Genomic DNA, 14,085 nt, shown 5'->3' with positions numbered 1-14,085 from the left:
ATCTTCCTTGATGGAACCTACTGACATCTAGGGATCATCGTCATGAACTTTTTCCTCTCCTTAACCCTAATTACCCTCCAAGTCCTGTCCACTTAAAACTATTAAGTATTACCCAAATCCTTCTCTTCCTTATAATCTCCACCACCACCAGCTGTTATGACTTCTCACTCTGTCATTACCACAGCCTGTTAAAGAAGCCTCCAGATTGGTCCCCATCCACAATCCCATGTCAATAAAAAGGCTGAAGTCATCTGCTTTGTTCAAACTCTATGCTCCCCTGAAAATGAAATCCAGGTTTCCTCGTATACAAGATACTCTACCATCTTGCCCTGGTTAATTCTCCAGAGTCATCTCTGGCCTCAAATTCCAAGACTCCAACTTTACACTCCAGAAATACCAATCTGCTTGTATTTCCCAAAACATATCACGTAACTTCTCAGCTCCCATTGTGGGTGCATCTGGTGAGCAAGCCTTCTCCTTCTCTCCTAAATCCTATTCACTGAATAAGTCTCAGCTTAAGCAGCCTCTCCCTCTAAGAAGTCTTCCCAAACTAGTAGCGCCCCTCACTCCCCATAATAATTAGAACACCGGGCTTATCATACAATAATGCCCTGTTTAGACGTCTCTTTCAAACCAGAGCGTGAGCTCCAGGAGGATAAGGACAGTGTATTATTCACCTCTGGATTCACCTTACAGTGCCTGACACATAAAAGATGGCACATAAATATTTGTTGAATTAATCAAGTAGAACAATACAGCAACATGTCAAATGCCTGAAAGTAATAATTATATTTTAAGCTTACTTCAAATTTAAAACACCTAAACTATTACCCTCCCAAATGCACAATGAGCAACAATCAGGCTTACTACTTGATTAGGTATCATCAAATGAGAATTTATGGTACTACTAGCAGCATCCAATAAGGTGAAATTTTAGACAGAGGTTTTCAAAAAGAAGAACTGATTCTAGATATGCATAGGTTACTCTATTAAGAGGACTATTTCTTTTTTCATTCTTAATGACCGGTGCCTTTGGAGCACCAATGAAAAGTAATTTTCTCTGCATATAGCCAAAAACATAAAACTAGGCTCAGGAAGGCTGAAACCCAATACAAAAAATTTCTAGCATATAGATGAATTCTACTTCTTTCTTAACCAAAATCTTCATAGATGCTTCAAATAATAGAGGGGTTTTTTTCCTTCAACTTTTACTCTAAATTATTAGAAATGCCTTTCTCCATTCCATGAACCTATGTAGTAAAATGGAAAGAGCAAAGAGACTTGAATTTCAAACAGATATGGATTTGGTGGGGAAAAACACTTTTATGAGTCATGGGTTGATGTAAAAGCATCTTGACTGCTCTGAGTGATAGCAGCAGTGATTATTTACTGGATAATTGCATGTGTCAGGAACTGTGCTAAGTTTTTTGGTTTTTTTTTTTTTTTTTTTTTTTTTGCATGTATTGCCTCATTTAACCTTCACAACAGTCCACTGAGATGGGTATTGTTTATCCCCATTCTACAGATAAGGAAACTGGAGCTCAGCACTGTGAAGTAACATGCCTAAAGTCACACAGCAAGTTGCTGGCAAAGCAAGAATTCTAACACATGCCTGCATAACTCCAAAGCCCATATCTTTAACCACTTGCAATCTACTGCTTCTGAGTTTTCTGTATTGTAAAACAGAGTAACTACTTCCTTCACAGAGCTGTGGCGGAGGAGACTGAGTGAAATAATATGGATGCATCTAGCATAGTGCTGGGCATCCTTTATATACTCAATAAATTATGCCCCTCTTCTTTCTCTCACTCCAGTGCTGATTAAACATTTATAATAAGGGAAATAGTTCCAAAATACACTACCGATTTCAAAGCAGAGATATTCTGTGTCTTGATTAATTCACAAAAGGAAAATACTACCCAATCAATAAATATATTTTATATAAACAGATATAAAGGGAAAAAAGCAAAGAAAAACAAGCAGTCTACCTCATTGTCCGACTGTGACCCTGCTATTGATCTTTCAGAACATTATAAAATCAAAATATATCCATATTCCAAGTTAGGAGAGAAGAACATGGGACCCAGAGATCTCAATTCATTACGGCTTGAAGGAAGACTCCCAGTAGAACCTAACAAATCATGTTACATCCGTTTTTAATGTATTTCCAGTGGAGAAGACAAATTTGTACAAAGATAGAGGCAATAAAAATAACACTTTTACAGTAAGTTGTTTTGTTTTTCCCAGGCAGACATTTACTCTCCGAAGCAGCCTAAAAAGATGCGGGGGCGGGTGTGGGGGGCAGTGCAGAATGAGGCACAAAGGAAAAAACACAGCAATTTTGCTGTTACTTCCCTGCTCACACATACTTCCTTCAGTGCCTTTTTTCTTTTCTTTTGGTACATGGCCGTGACACTTACCTTTGATAGGAGTAAAGAAATCAAATCAAACTTTTTAAAGAATTTTCCTAACAAGTAAAACCTAAATGTAAGGTATGTGGGGTATATACACAAACTGAAGCACTACAGTTCAAAACAGAATGAGCTTTTACATCAAGCCCATCTGGTGTTATATTAGGGTGTGTCCCATGGAAATCCAACCAAGGGTGACTGCCAAACCAAGCTACAGACGACAACTCAGAAAGCTGGTGAGTCCCGTAACATAAGCTATATTTTTAAAAGTGCATTAGAGCATCTGCTTAACGAGATTATCTGTTATCACTCCACCCTCTTAATAATCCTATTGTACTTCTGTAATACTGTTTTTGTCACTAAAACATGGGTCAGTACTGGACATGGTGGGCACCCTGGGATTATGACGCCATAGAGAGATATTAGTGAAGTGATCTAATTCACCCACAAGGTAATATCAGTTTCATGTTCCAATCCTGACAACTTTATCCCTCTGCTAAGGTACCTAAGAGGTCAACTGATTCCTTCAAGCCTCCATTTCCACACAAGAAATATAGAAATCGTAACATACTTATGCTTCACTAGGTTCTAAAAATGGAAACTAGCTAAGGAAAAAAAATGAATGTGAAGTACTCTGAAAAGAATAAACTAGATTCCCTGACCTGATTATTGGTCAGAGTCTTGTAAAACTAGAATTACTACTTCGTCTAATTCCATACATGCCACCTGGCCATCAAACTGACTGATAAATGGTATTGACTGCAAAGTTGATCCATGTAAAGGTATTAAAGTAATAGAAACAAAATTTGTGTCACAATGTATTTTCACATCATTAGCTATCTCCAAAGAAAATTTACCTACTGGCATCATAAAAGTAGATGATAATAAGAAAAATAAGATTAATTACAATTTTTTGAAACTTAAAAATTTTTCAAAAGAGTGAGCAGCAGGTACAGAACAATTTGAAACTGATACTCAGGCAACTATACAAGAATTGGAAATAAGCTAACCCAGAAACCGAAGGAATCACAAAATAAGTCTCATCTGATGGGCTGAAATACAATACAGATTATTTTTATATTGTCCTGTCTGAGTTGTCTGTCTCAGATTCTTAACTTCCAGGTTCTATTTTTAAAATCACTTAACACTGTGTATTTCCAGTAGCCATCAAGGCATATACTGTCATCCCTGACACCAAAGATTGTCAGCAGACTCAATATGTACACTAATGATCTCAGGCAAAAATGCCCATCTTCTTATCAAAGACAGCCTTATTCCAGAAGAAACAGTCTAAAGTTCTCTAAGAGAATTCACTCGGAAACATAGGAAGTAGTCATTACAAAATGTTCAGATCACTAATACCTCTTAGTTCTTTTGAAGATGATCTTACCTGCCGAATTTTTTTTAAAACCAAAAACTGTCAGGCATCGTAACATTTTTAGTTCTCTCCCAAGTCACCAGTGCTCCCTTCTAGCACTGTCAAATAATGATAGCTGCTGTCATTATTTTTCATACAATGGCTGGCAGCAAGTTGTACAGATGCTCTTCATCTTAGAACAGTCATCAAATAACCTAAACAAATGACTAGGACCTCACAGTAAAACTGACCACTTTCTTAAAGCCAAAATAAGTGGGCTATCCCATGCACTGATACTTCACTGCTAGAATGATAGCTATCTTATAAAAATCAAAGGTTTTAATTCTTTTATTTTTCCTAAACTGTTTCAAAATAACTTTCTCCCTCTTACACATATGTTCCTGTCCTCTCCTTGCTGCTACGAAGGCTACCTTTTTCCATCATAAAGGTTTTCATATTTACCTTTGGCTCTAATACTTTCAATCAAAATTGCAATTCTGTTTTTGGAAGTAACAGCCCTTTAGGAAGACTATTTGAAGATATAACAAATGTAGAAAATACATAATTCTTTTCATATAATAAAGTCAACAATGCATACAAAGGGATTTAGGACAACTCGTGATCTCAGACACAAGTGATTTGACAAGTCACACACGCACAAAAAATTATTCCAAGTCACAGAAAAAACATCTGAGTGACCGATTCTAGGTCTCTTGTTCTAATTAACAGACAAGAGTCCCTCTCCAGCACTATTTGCTTTGGCCATCTAAAATGCTGGTGTGCTCCTAAATCTAACAGAGAAGAAAAATGGGTATCTTCTCCATCTAACACCTAAGTGGGTAACCTAGATACTGTAAATAGAGGCTACATAAAGCATACAACAGACAGCTCTGAAGTGAGAGCCAAAATATTTAACCTGCAACTCTTTGGGAAAGAACATGAAAACACGTGCAGCTTAGCCGAAAACTATACTAACGTGAAATTGCTGCAGGCTAGTAAGTTAAAAAGCAAAACAAAACAAACAAATCCTCTTTACCAAACATAATTTTACTGCTGTTGGGTGAGAAAAACTCAGATGGCAAAAGTACAGTTCTTATTGGTTCAAGCTGATCATGCCTACAACTCTGCAATGTTTATTTAAAATAAATGAGTGAACTGCCTTTTGGAAAGGAGTACTTGCAAAACCAAAATCAAGTTGACAAATAAAGGAGCTAATTAACCCATTAACAAGCATTTTCCTGCTGATATTCAAGTGGCGGCTGGGGAAGACAAAGTCTGATTAACCACTATTATCCACCCCATATACTCAATGTTTCTAGAGCCAATAGCTAAATAGTAAGCTAACAGAAATTGCGTATCAATCTATCTTAACTCTCTAGGAAATTAAATGAAAATTATCTGAGAAATAAAAATCTATTCTACCAAGGACCTAGTAACACTAAATGTTAAAATATAAAAATTGTACTCCTTATGTCGCAAGAGTAGTATAACTTTCATCAAAGCAATACCCAACCAGCAAAAAATAAATTAATGCTACAAGATCCCTTACAAGAGATTAGCACTATAATTTAATATACATTCCCTAACTATTCATTCTTCTTTCTCCATGACCAAGGAATTTCAGACTGCTTCTAGAATGAAATCTTCCTAGGAAGTGCTGCCCATTAATAAAAATTAAAAAAAAAAAAAAAAAGCTTTTGAGTAAGGAAAGCAAATTCATAGTTCAATCCAAATTTCAAGATAATAGATAGAATCACTCAAAGTTAATAAACTGCAAAATGTGTTCACTAGTACTCTATATACTCTTGCTTGTAATTCAGAAGTCTTAACTACTCACAAAGCCAGTAGCTTTATAAGAACGTCCAGTTCTGAAAATTATAAGAGGAAAGTGGAAAGAAAAATTTGTTCTCTCAGGATAATCAGAATTTGCTCATAATTCACTAGATGATTCAGATTTTTTGGTTATTAAATCTTTGTTTAAAAAGGAAAGAAAATGCCTTTCTTTCACACATCACCCAAATAGAAAACTTCTAAATTAAATTTATTTATAATGTACATATAAATTATAAATGTATTAATATTTACATGTAAGTCAGATGTCCTTTCTATATAAGAATATAACACATATCAAAGTATAAGGAAAACACAAGATTTCAAATTATGTTTAAGTAAGAGTAACAGAACATTTGCACTTGTAACTTTTAAGACATAATTAAGAGAAAACAAACCGTATTTTTAATATTTTGTCTCTGTCACTGACAGCATGTAAGTTGCTGTTTTATTACTCAAAAGCAATGTTTACTACATCAATGAATGACCCTTTATCAAAAATAGCAGCCAAAACTGTCTGTTCCTGCAAGTTCAAAACATCCTTCCAAATTTTCTCAGTTTTTCTCTGGACAGTCTAAAACAAAACACTTTCACTTTGTCAGAGAAATGGATATAAACAAGCTCCACCAATTACACTTTACTTCCAATGCTTTGGAAAAGAAACTTTCACATGTTTAAAAAAATAAGTAAATAAAAAAGCAAGTAACACTGCAATTCTACCACTGCTTTCTGCCAAGGCAATATAAAATTATTTCTTCCTTTTTTTTTTTTTACTATGAAGAGTCCTTTGGAAGTGACGTGTTTCCATATTTTTTTATCCAACAACAAAAACAAATCGTCATAAACCTGAAGACAAAACAATCACCAGCAAAGCCTCACGTTTCTTACCTGATACAGGTAAGCACCAGCTCCCAAATGCCACCTTGGGGTAGTTCAGACTAGTAAGCAGACTCATGTTTTATGACACTAGAATGAACAGGAATAAATCTGTGTGGTTCTTTCTTTAACAAAATCTATAGCAGCAGCTACACCACAATGTGAGAGGACCCTACAGACCTCACAAATTCAAGTCTATCGCTAGAGAAATAGGGAAAAAAAATCATAAAATGAAGACTTACTGCTTGTCATGTGACTTGGTGAGGCATGCTGTCCATTGGGTGTGCTTGAGGTGAGGTCAATAGCCATGTTGGAGTGCTCCCTTTCAGGTGAAAGCTCATTGTCACCTGCTTTCACAAAATAAAATCTTTTGGTCTCTGCTCATTGTCATCTCAAATCTAATTACTAACTTTGTAATCAGAGAGACAGAGGCATGCCTAGCCTAGACATTTTAATGAAATACATTGTTCCCTGAAAAGAAACTACAAAGAAATATCATTTAGAAATACATAGGGAACGAATGAAATGACGAGAAGCCACAACCAACCCACAATAAAAAAAAAAAAATGACAAAATTTCATTATCACAATGATCTTAACTGTATAATAAAGGCGAGCAGAGTAGTTGATTTCTAAAGTAGTTTTAGTTGGGGAAAAAAAGTTTTCTTTTAACATCTAATCTAATCATTAAGCAGACAGTATTTATAATGAGCATTTCCACAATGCTGGCTTTCAGAGAGTTGGATGTCTGAAAAGAGAGTTGGCTAAAAAAATGTCAACTTAAGGAAGCGAATTCTCTTACACATTGTGTGTCTGAAAAATTAGGTTACAGAGTAGTAAATATTTAGCACACTCCACATTAGTAGACATATATGTAATCTGACCTGTTCTAAACTTAAAGTAAGTAAACGAAAAAAAAAATCAAGTAGGAAAGTGCTGATCTGCTAAGCTACTACTGATTTAAATAATATCCTTAACAGAGCAAGTATATACCTATATTTCCTTGTTATTTCACTTCTGTGCTATTTTCTCCAACTCACTTAAAAGGTGAAATTGTGAACAGATAAAAAACAAGAGTACACAATTCTTGATGAAAACTTCAAATTCAGAAGTTAAAATACAGGTAACACAAACATAATTTTATTACCAATAACAGACTCATGAAAATGAATACTTACACGTTATATAGCCATCGATAGCCTCTGTTTCCATAGTCAAAGTGCAGCGCTGCAATACAAAAGATTATACCCTTAACACAATGATTCCTTTCAGAATCTGCCATTAAATGCTTAACTTATTTGAAGCTCCAAGCAGTTAGCCCATGTTGCTGCCGCTGCAATGTGTGCCCAAGAAACATACTACGGTGAACTGTATGTGCTCATTTGCAAGTCACTGAACTCTTTCTGCAAATGATCTGATTCCTGCTGGAGATAGGATAGGAAAGATAAGGGTGCTGTGAGATGGGCTGTGGCAAAAAAAGGAATGACTCTTTTCATCAGAATTCACTTGGTTTTTAAGAAAAAAATAGGAAGGGGGTACACCTCAAATGTGCCAGCTTTAACTGGGATTGGAGTATTTTACCATTCACTACTTCCCACAATCAAGCTGCAGTTTGAGGACTTCCCGAGTATACAGATAGCTCTATTCACAATTGTTGCAAGTTGGTTCATCATGTTCTAATAGGGATGGGGGGAGGACAAACAAACATAAGAAAACAAAACAAAACAAAAACACTTAGTGCCCAAGTATGTCTCGAAGGTTTCTGCAGCAGTTACCCAACTCCCGGGCTTGTATTGACATTTTAGCCAACCCCAAGTTCTGTGCAAGCACCTGTTCAATGTAACCTTAATTCCCTGCCAGACCGTGGTTGGATACTAATGCCGAGCCTACTTAATGCATTCTGATTTTGAAAAATTCATAAACTTTTTTGCTGCAGGGAAAGGCATCACTTTTTTAAAGTTTGGGGAATTATCTTCATGCACCAATGACACAAAACAAGAGCTTAATTCTCAGAAACAAAAGTAAGTGGTATGAGATGACACCCCCTAGCTTTGATTTCACATAATGAAAAGATCGATAAGCTAACCGTATTCTTTGAAGAAGAAAGTTTAAAGAATTGACATGTCCTGAGAAGATTTTTACTTATCTTTTTTCCCTTTGGCCCTGGTCCTTTTTGCCTTTAGTTTCAAAACTCTCACTGCACCAGCAGCTAAATTATTCACAATGAGCCATTTCTGTATTGATCGCCAAGTATATTTAGCCCTGGCTCCTGGAATTTCTCCATTACTTACTGGAAAACAGGCAGCTTCACTTCTTGTCTCCAAAACCACTTCCCTTCTCCCTCCCCTCCCCTCCTTCACCACCACTCTCCCTACCCCCCCAAAAAACTTTTCTTTCTTTCTTTATGGAATAATCAGATCAAATTCCCAACTCAGTCACTACATAGCACTTAAATTTCAACCTGCTGTACTGTTATCAAATTCTTTCAAACTATGATTACATAAGGCTTTAAAGAAAGGCATCCGTAAAGTTTCAAAGGGGAGCAGGAGCAGTTTCATTCGGATATTTTACAAATGAGTTTTATCTCTTTAAAAATGTACACGTTTAACACATATTAAAAAAGAAACGTCAGGGAGAAGCGAAAGAAGTCTGCCCCATCAGTGAAATGGTTATTAACCGTCAGAGAAGGAAAGAAAGGAAAGGAGAAAGAGAAACAAAATGTACATACAAAAGAAATTGTCCTTTGATTAAAAAAGATTCATCACCATTTCCAGCTCTGTCGGGAGATCTCAGCTTCTTCTAACCCCTCAAAGAGGAGGTGACAATGTCGGGCTGAAGATAAACGGAGAGAGAAAGAAAGAAGTTTTTTGTGTTTCCCCCTTCTCTCTTTCCCTCCCTTGCCCCCTCCAAGCCAAGCCCCCTGCAGAGTTCAAGGCGAGGAGGAAGGAAAACCACTTTACAGGTGGGTCATTCCGAGCCCAAATCCAGCAAACAGATCGGCTGATAAACAAAACCAAGAAGTGAGAGAGAAGGAACACCCCCCTTCTCCTCCTCCTCGTCTCACCCCTCCCCCTCGTCCCTTTGGGATGGTCTAGTAGGAAAAGTCACTCAGGAATGGCACCACGTACTTTCAGGAAAGAAGGGGTAAAAAAAAGACACACACAGAGAGAGGTCAGTCAGTGCTACAGCAATGCGATTAACAAGAACAGAAAAAACTTGATCCACCGGTTCCTTAAGAATCGACCAAAAGCTAAGACAAGAAAACTGAAAGAAAAGGGGAGGGGGGGGAGTGGGGAGGGACAGTCAGGGAGAACCCAGCAAAGAACCTAGGCCAACTTCACAGGACTGTTTTTCGCCCTTGGCCAAAAAAGAAAGAAAGAAAGAAATTAAATCTTAATTTCATCTTTCTCCCATACCAGAACTGTCAAAGTGATTTAACTGCTGCCTTTTTACGTGTCATACCAGATTTTTGTTGTTGGTTGTTTTTTTTTTTTTTTTTTTAATTCCAACAGGATCTGGATATTACCTTCTGTCTGGACAGCTGCAATTTATTCCAGTCTACCCAATCTTTCTTGGAATTCAAGTTAAAACAAAGCAAAACAAGCCCAAATCCATGACAGCTATAGAAATGAGAACTGATTAATCGATTAACATCCCAGAAAAAGATTATAAGGAGGGGACGATAAATTAAAACAGAAGACATCATCTTCAACCAGATTCCCTAAGCGTCCTTTACAGAAATCATTATCCTAATCATAACCACAACCCATCCCTCCCAGAGAAAAATATCTATAGTATTATTATCATTACTGGTTAACAGCAACAAGTCATTTGATCATATCACAGTGCAAAACGAGATGATATATAATTACACTTAACTTTGAAAACACTCCCCCCCTTTGCAAATCAGATACACATATTTATATATAATCTATGAATCAGAAGACAAATAAAACAAGAGCTGTTCTTCACCACGCAAAAGCCAAGCGGAGATTTACCTCAGCAGTGCATGCAGTAAAATAATCCCATCACCCTTTTGTTTGTGTTTACTGTTAGTGTGTCCTCTCTCTTTCTTTCTTTCCTGTGCCTAACGTGTGTTTGTGCACTGCAGTTGGTGGTGGAAACTAAGGCAGTGGAGCTGTAGCTAAGGGTAATCCTGTTTTTACTTCCTCCATCTTCAGCGAGGAGCAGGGTTAGCCCGGGACAGCTGGTCAAACCCCGAGAAACCGATCCGCCGGAGCCCGAGCACATCTCCCCCGCCGGCCGGGCTCGCGCAGACGCCCGCGGGCGGAGGGCGGGCTGGCGGTGGCGGCGGCCGCGGCGGCGGCGGGCGGCCGGGCCCAGGGCGCGGGCGGGCGGACGTGCGCGCGCGCGCTTGTGTGCGTGTGTGCGGGGCCTGGGCGCCTGGGCGCCTGTGAGTGTGTGTGTGTGTGTGTGTGTGCGTGTGTGTGTGTGTGTGTGTGTGTGTGTGTGCGCGCGCGGGCTGGCGAGGGCGCGTGTGCGCGTGTCTGCGCGCTGGGCCGCTCGGCGCGCTCGGCAATCGATTACAGGACAAGTGCTGCCCCGGCGGCTCCGCGACGCGCGCACTCCCTCGTGCCCACCCGCGCGCCCCGCCGCGTTGCCCCTGGCCCGGCGCCCCCGGACGGCGGAGCCCGCCCCCAAAGAGGGAGCAGGTAACCCGCTTCCGAGAGCGCCTCCGCAGCCCCCATCCACTCCCCCCCGAGTCACAGTAAATCTCACGTTTTCTGCAGGCTCGGAAGGAAGAATTGCAACGGCGAAGGGAGGTTCATTTCGGCCTCGTGAAGTTTTCTTTCAAACTGGGATTTGTGGTGAGGCCGGGCGAAGGGAGCGGGACCGCGATCCAGGCGCGCGGCGCGGAGCTCCGGGATCGGCGTCCTGGCCGGAGTCTGGGTGTGCGCGTGGACCCACCCACTCAGCTTCGCAATAAACTGTGCGGTGCGATTCCAGAAAACGGCACCCGGTAGACCAGGACACGAATCTGGATAGAGGGGTCCTCGGGAATGGATCGAGAAGGAAAGTCAGGTCTGAGATGAAGTTCAACTATTACTATTTTGAAAGTGCTTTACGGTGCAAGTTTAAAATTAGAGTGTTTACTTGCTTTTTCTCCACCAGGCATGTGCCACATACACCAAAGTCAAAGGAAAGGGCGAGGGTCCAAAAAGTTGTTAGGAGTAAAGTGTTGCCCATCAGTTAGTGGTAGCACAGCTTTTGTATTTGGGAAGAACTTACATGGATCGTCATGAGAAAAACAAATGTATGTTCTTTCGACAGATAGTAGCATTTAGCATCTTTGTTGACCACACTTGCAAAAAGAGGGAATAGAGACTAGTATAATTAAAGGGAAAAGGAAAATGAAAGGAGCTGAAAATACTGAACTGTGTAGTCTGGGTGGCTTAAGTTTGAAAACACATGGAATTATCAGGACTGCCAAACGTCATTTCTGAGAAACCATATCGCAGATTGTGAAGAAAACCAACGCTGAAAGAGTAGAAGCAGGCAGTGTACTCCTACTCCTTTCAAGAATCCCAGAAATCGTTGCTGAGGTTTTTTTTCTGCTGAGGAAACAGAAATGATACACTGAAAATAAAATCATCAACTATTTCTTAGGAACAACTCTGTACGTCTGGGAAATTTGGGATAACGTCTTTTCTTTAGATTTTGGGTTGGGGAAGGAACCCACTAAATAATGGATGCTATCTGACTTGTATCATGCTGTATTTAAATTTTTTAATGAATTATGTTTTAAAAGTTTATTTTATATCTTGTATTTATTAAACAACAGTTGTATCAATAGGCTCGTTTTTTTTTTTAATTATGGAAAATGATATTTGGTGCCGTGCCACAAACAAAATTTAAAAACCAGTTTTCATTGGAGAGCAAATCATTTGGGTTCAGGCTGGCAACAACTTTATAATGATTTTAAGAACACCTGTGAGTTATATGTTGTAAAGCGGCATATTTTTTAACTTATCTGTCAATTACCTAACTAAAAGTAATTTTCTTAAAATCATATTCGGGAAACAACAAACATAGAACTCCACAAATCATTTTAACCATCTCAATAGATAGCAGAGATTTTAATCTTAAATTAGCACAGAAAATTGCATTGTTACTCATAGTATATAAATTCCCCATATACAAAGGGTAACAAAACTTTTCTAAATTGCCATAAACTGCCCTCTTAAAAATTAACTGTTTTTATTAAGTGTCTGCAAGTTTATGAATGTCCTTAGAAAAGATGAATTACAACTTATTCAAAATTAAGATGAAATATCTGGATAGTTCAAGGAATTTAATTCTCTAATAGAAGAGGATTCATTGTGAAGTCTTAAGGAATCATCCGCAAGTTCCCCAAAGCTACCACAGTAGATGTAGTCTTTGCCTCATTAGAGCTTAATTTAGCTCCCTTGAAAGCCTATCCTTCTGGTGAGTTACTTTCATTGGCTCGCTAATCACCAGAGGCACACTCTCTCCCTCTAGTGGCTAAGTATTCAGACACTTGGCATTTAGTGGCCTTGACTCCCCAAGAATGGGAGATTTGGGCAGGGGGTAGTGTCTCCCAAATTTGAGAATGGTAAAGATCTCATGACCATTTGCCAGAATTAGACAATTTGGCAAACATTCCCCTCTTAACATCATATGTTCCTCTCTCATTTGCAGATCATGATGTATCCACCTGACCCCAAAGAAGTCAAGATTATGTTTACATACTAAGACTAGGGGTTCTAGTTCTCGTCTGGAGTCGAATTATCCTGGCTCTGAAACTCACAAGTCCACTTTTGGGAAGGAACCTTTGTATAAACTGTAGTCATTCACTTTGTTCTCGGTTTTTCTCAACAGTATTTTTATAGCAGTTAGAGTATATCTGTATTTCCAGCCTTTGCCATAACTGTACACATTTTTAAAGTACATTCATAGTTATACCGTGCAGAAAAATGTATCCCCAGAAAGTGCAGTAGCATATTCTTTGGCTACAGTATCCAGGGATAGTTAAATATTCACTTTGGGGGTGGGGTGAGGAGGTAGGATGAAAACATATCCCACCCTAATCTTTTATCACAGAGCTGGTTCCTCCTCCTTTCCGACCCAATTCTACAGACACTGCACCTTCCCAGCACCAACCCGTATCTTAGCACTTGTACGTTTCCTTCATCAGACAGCTTGTAAATATGTTATTCATTTGTGGAGTTTTTAAAAGAAAATCTGTCCCCGCCACTGGAAGGTCATCTTTTTAAGGGCAGGAATTATGTCTGTCCTGCTAAGTATTATTTTCTCAGAACTAACACAGTATTCAGCCCAAGGTGGTTCTCAATAAACATTTACTGAATGGATGAACACAGAGCTAGTCACACACTCACTGTGTTAAACTCCTATTTCAAAGGCCAAAAAGGGTAGGACATCAAAGATTCACTCTAATTCTCAGAAGAATTTAGTCAATCTTGGCTACAAATAACCTAACCAGGTCAGTTCTGTCTTACGACCCATGTGAAGAAAGTGAAGTAAGGTCTTAAGTCTAAGTTTTGCAAGTGTTAAGTAGTAAAGATGGTTAAAATAATTTTGAGTATAATACATTTATGTGACCCCTCTGTTT

The 14,085-nt window shown here is 38.7% G+C and overlaps 1 protein-coding gene and 1 long non-coding RNA gene across 13 annotated transcripts in view; one reads left to right on the top strand and one right to left on the bottom strand.

The window, feature by feature from the left end:
• The window catches only part of IKZF2 (IKAROS family zinc finger 2), a 160,092-nt gene extending 148,739 nt beyond the window's left edge, over positions 1-11,353 (bottom strand). For 2 of the 12 annotated variants that reach the window (XM_074364052.1, XM_045520467.2), the window contains exons 1-4: positions 10,472-10,644; positions 9,239-9,305; positions 7,652-7,700; positions 6,717-6,821 (exon numbers count right to left, since the gene is read on the bottom strand). In XM_074364052.1, coding sequence (XP_074220153.1) covers positions 6,717-6,821; positions 7,652-7,700; positions 9,239-9,241 — 157 coding nt within the window. In that variant the 5' untranslated portion in view covers positions 9,242-9,305; positions 10,472-10,644. Of the gene's footprint in view, positions 1-6,486; positions 6,676-6,716; positions 6,825-7,651; positions 7,701-9,201; positions 9,306-10,471; positions 10,646-11,213 lie in introns of those variants that run through there. The other 10 variants (XM_045520460.2, XM_045520459.2, XM_010960058.3 and 7 more) reach the window with 10 other exon arrangements.
• LOC123618328 (uncharacterized) lies at positions 10,883-12,285 on the top strand. Its single transcript, XR_006726748.2, has 2 exons — positions 10,883-11,146; positions 11,225-12,285. It is a non-coding gene; the product is annotated as an uncharacterized LOC123618328 (long non-coding RNA).
• The last annotated feature ends 1,800 nt before the right edge of the window (positions 12,286-14,085 follow it).

Source organism: Camelus bactrianus, chromosome 5 (genome assembly GCF_048773025.1).
Source record: "Camelus bactrianus isolate YW-2024 breed Bactrian camel chromosome 5, ASM4877302v1, whole genome shotgun sequence".
NCBI classification, from domain to species: domain Eukaryota; kingdom Metazoa; phylum Chordata; class Mammalia; order Artiodactyla; family Camelidae; genus Camelus; species Camelus bactrianus.
This window is presented reverse-complemented; position numbering and strand designations above follow the sequence as displayed.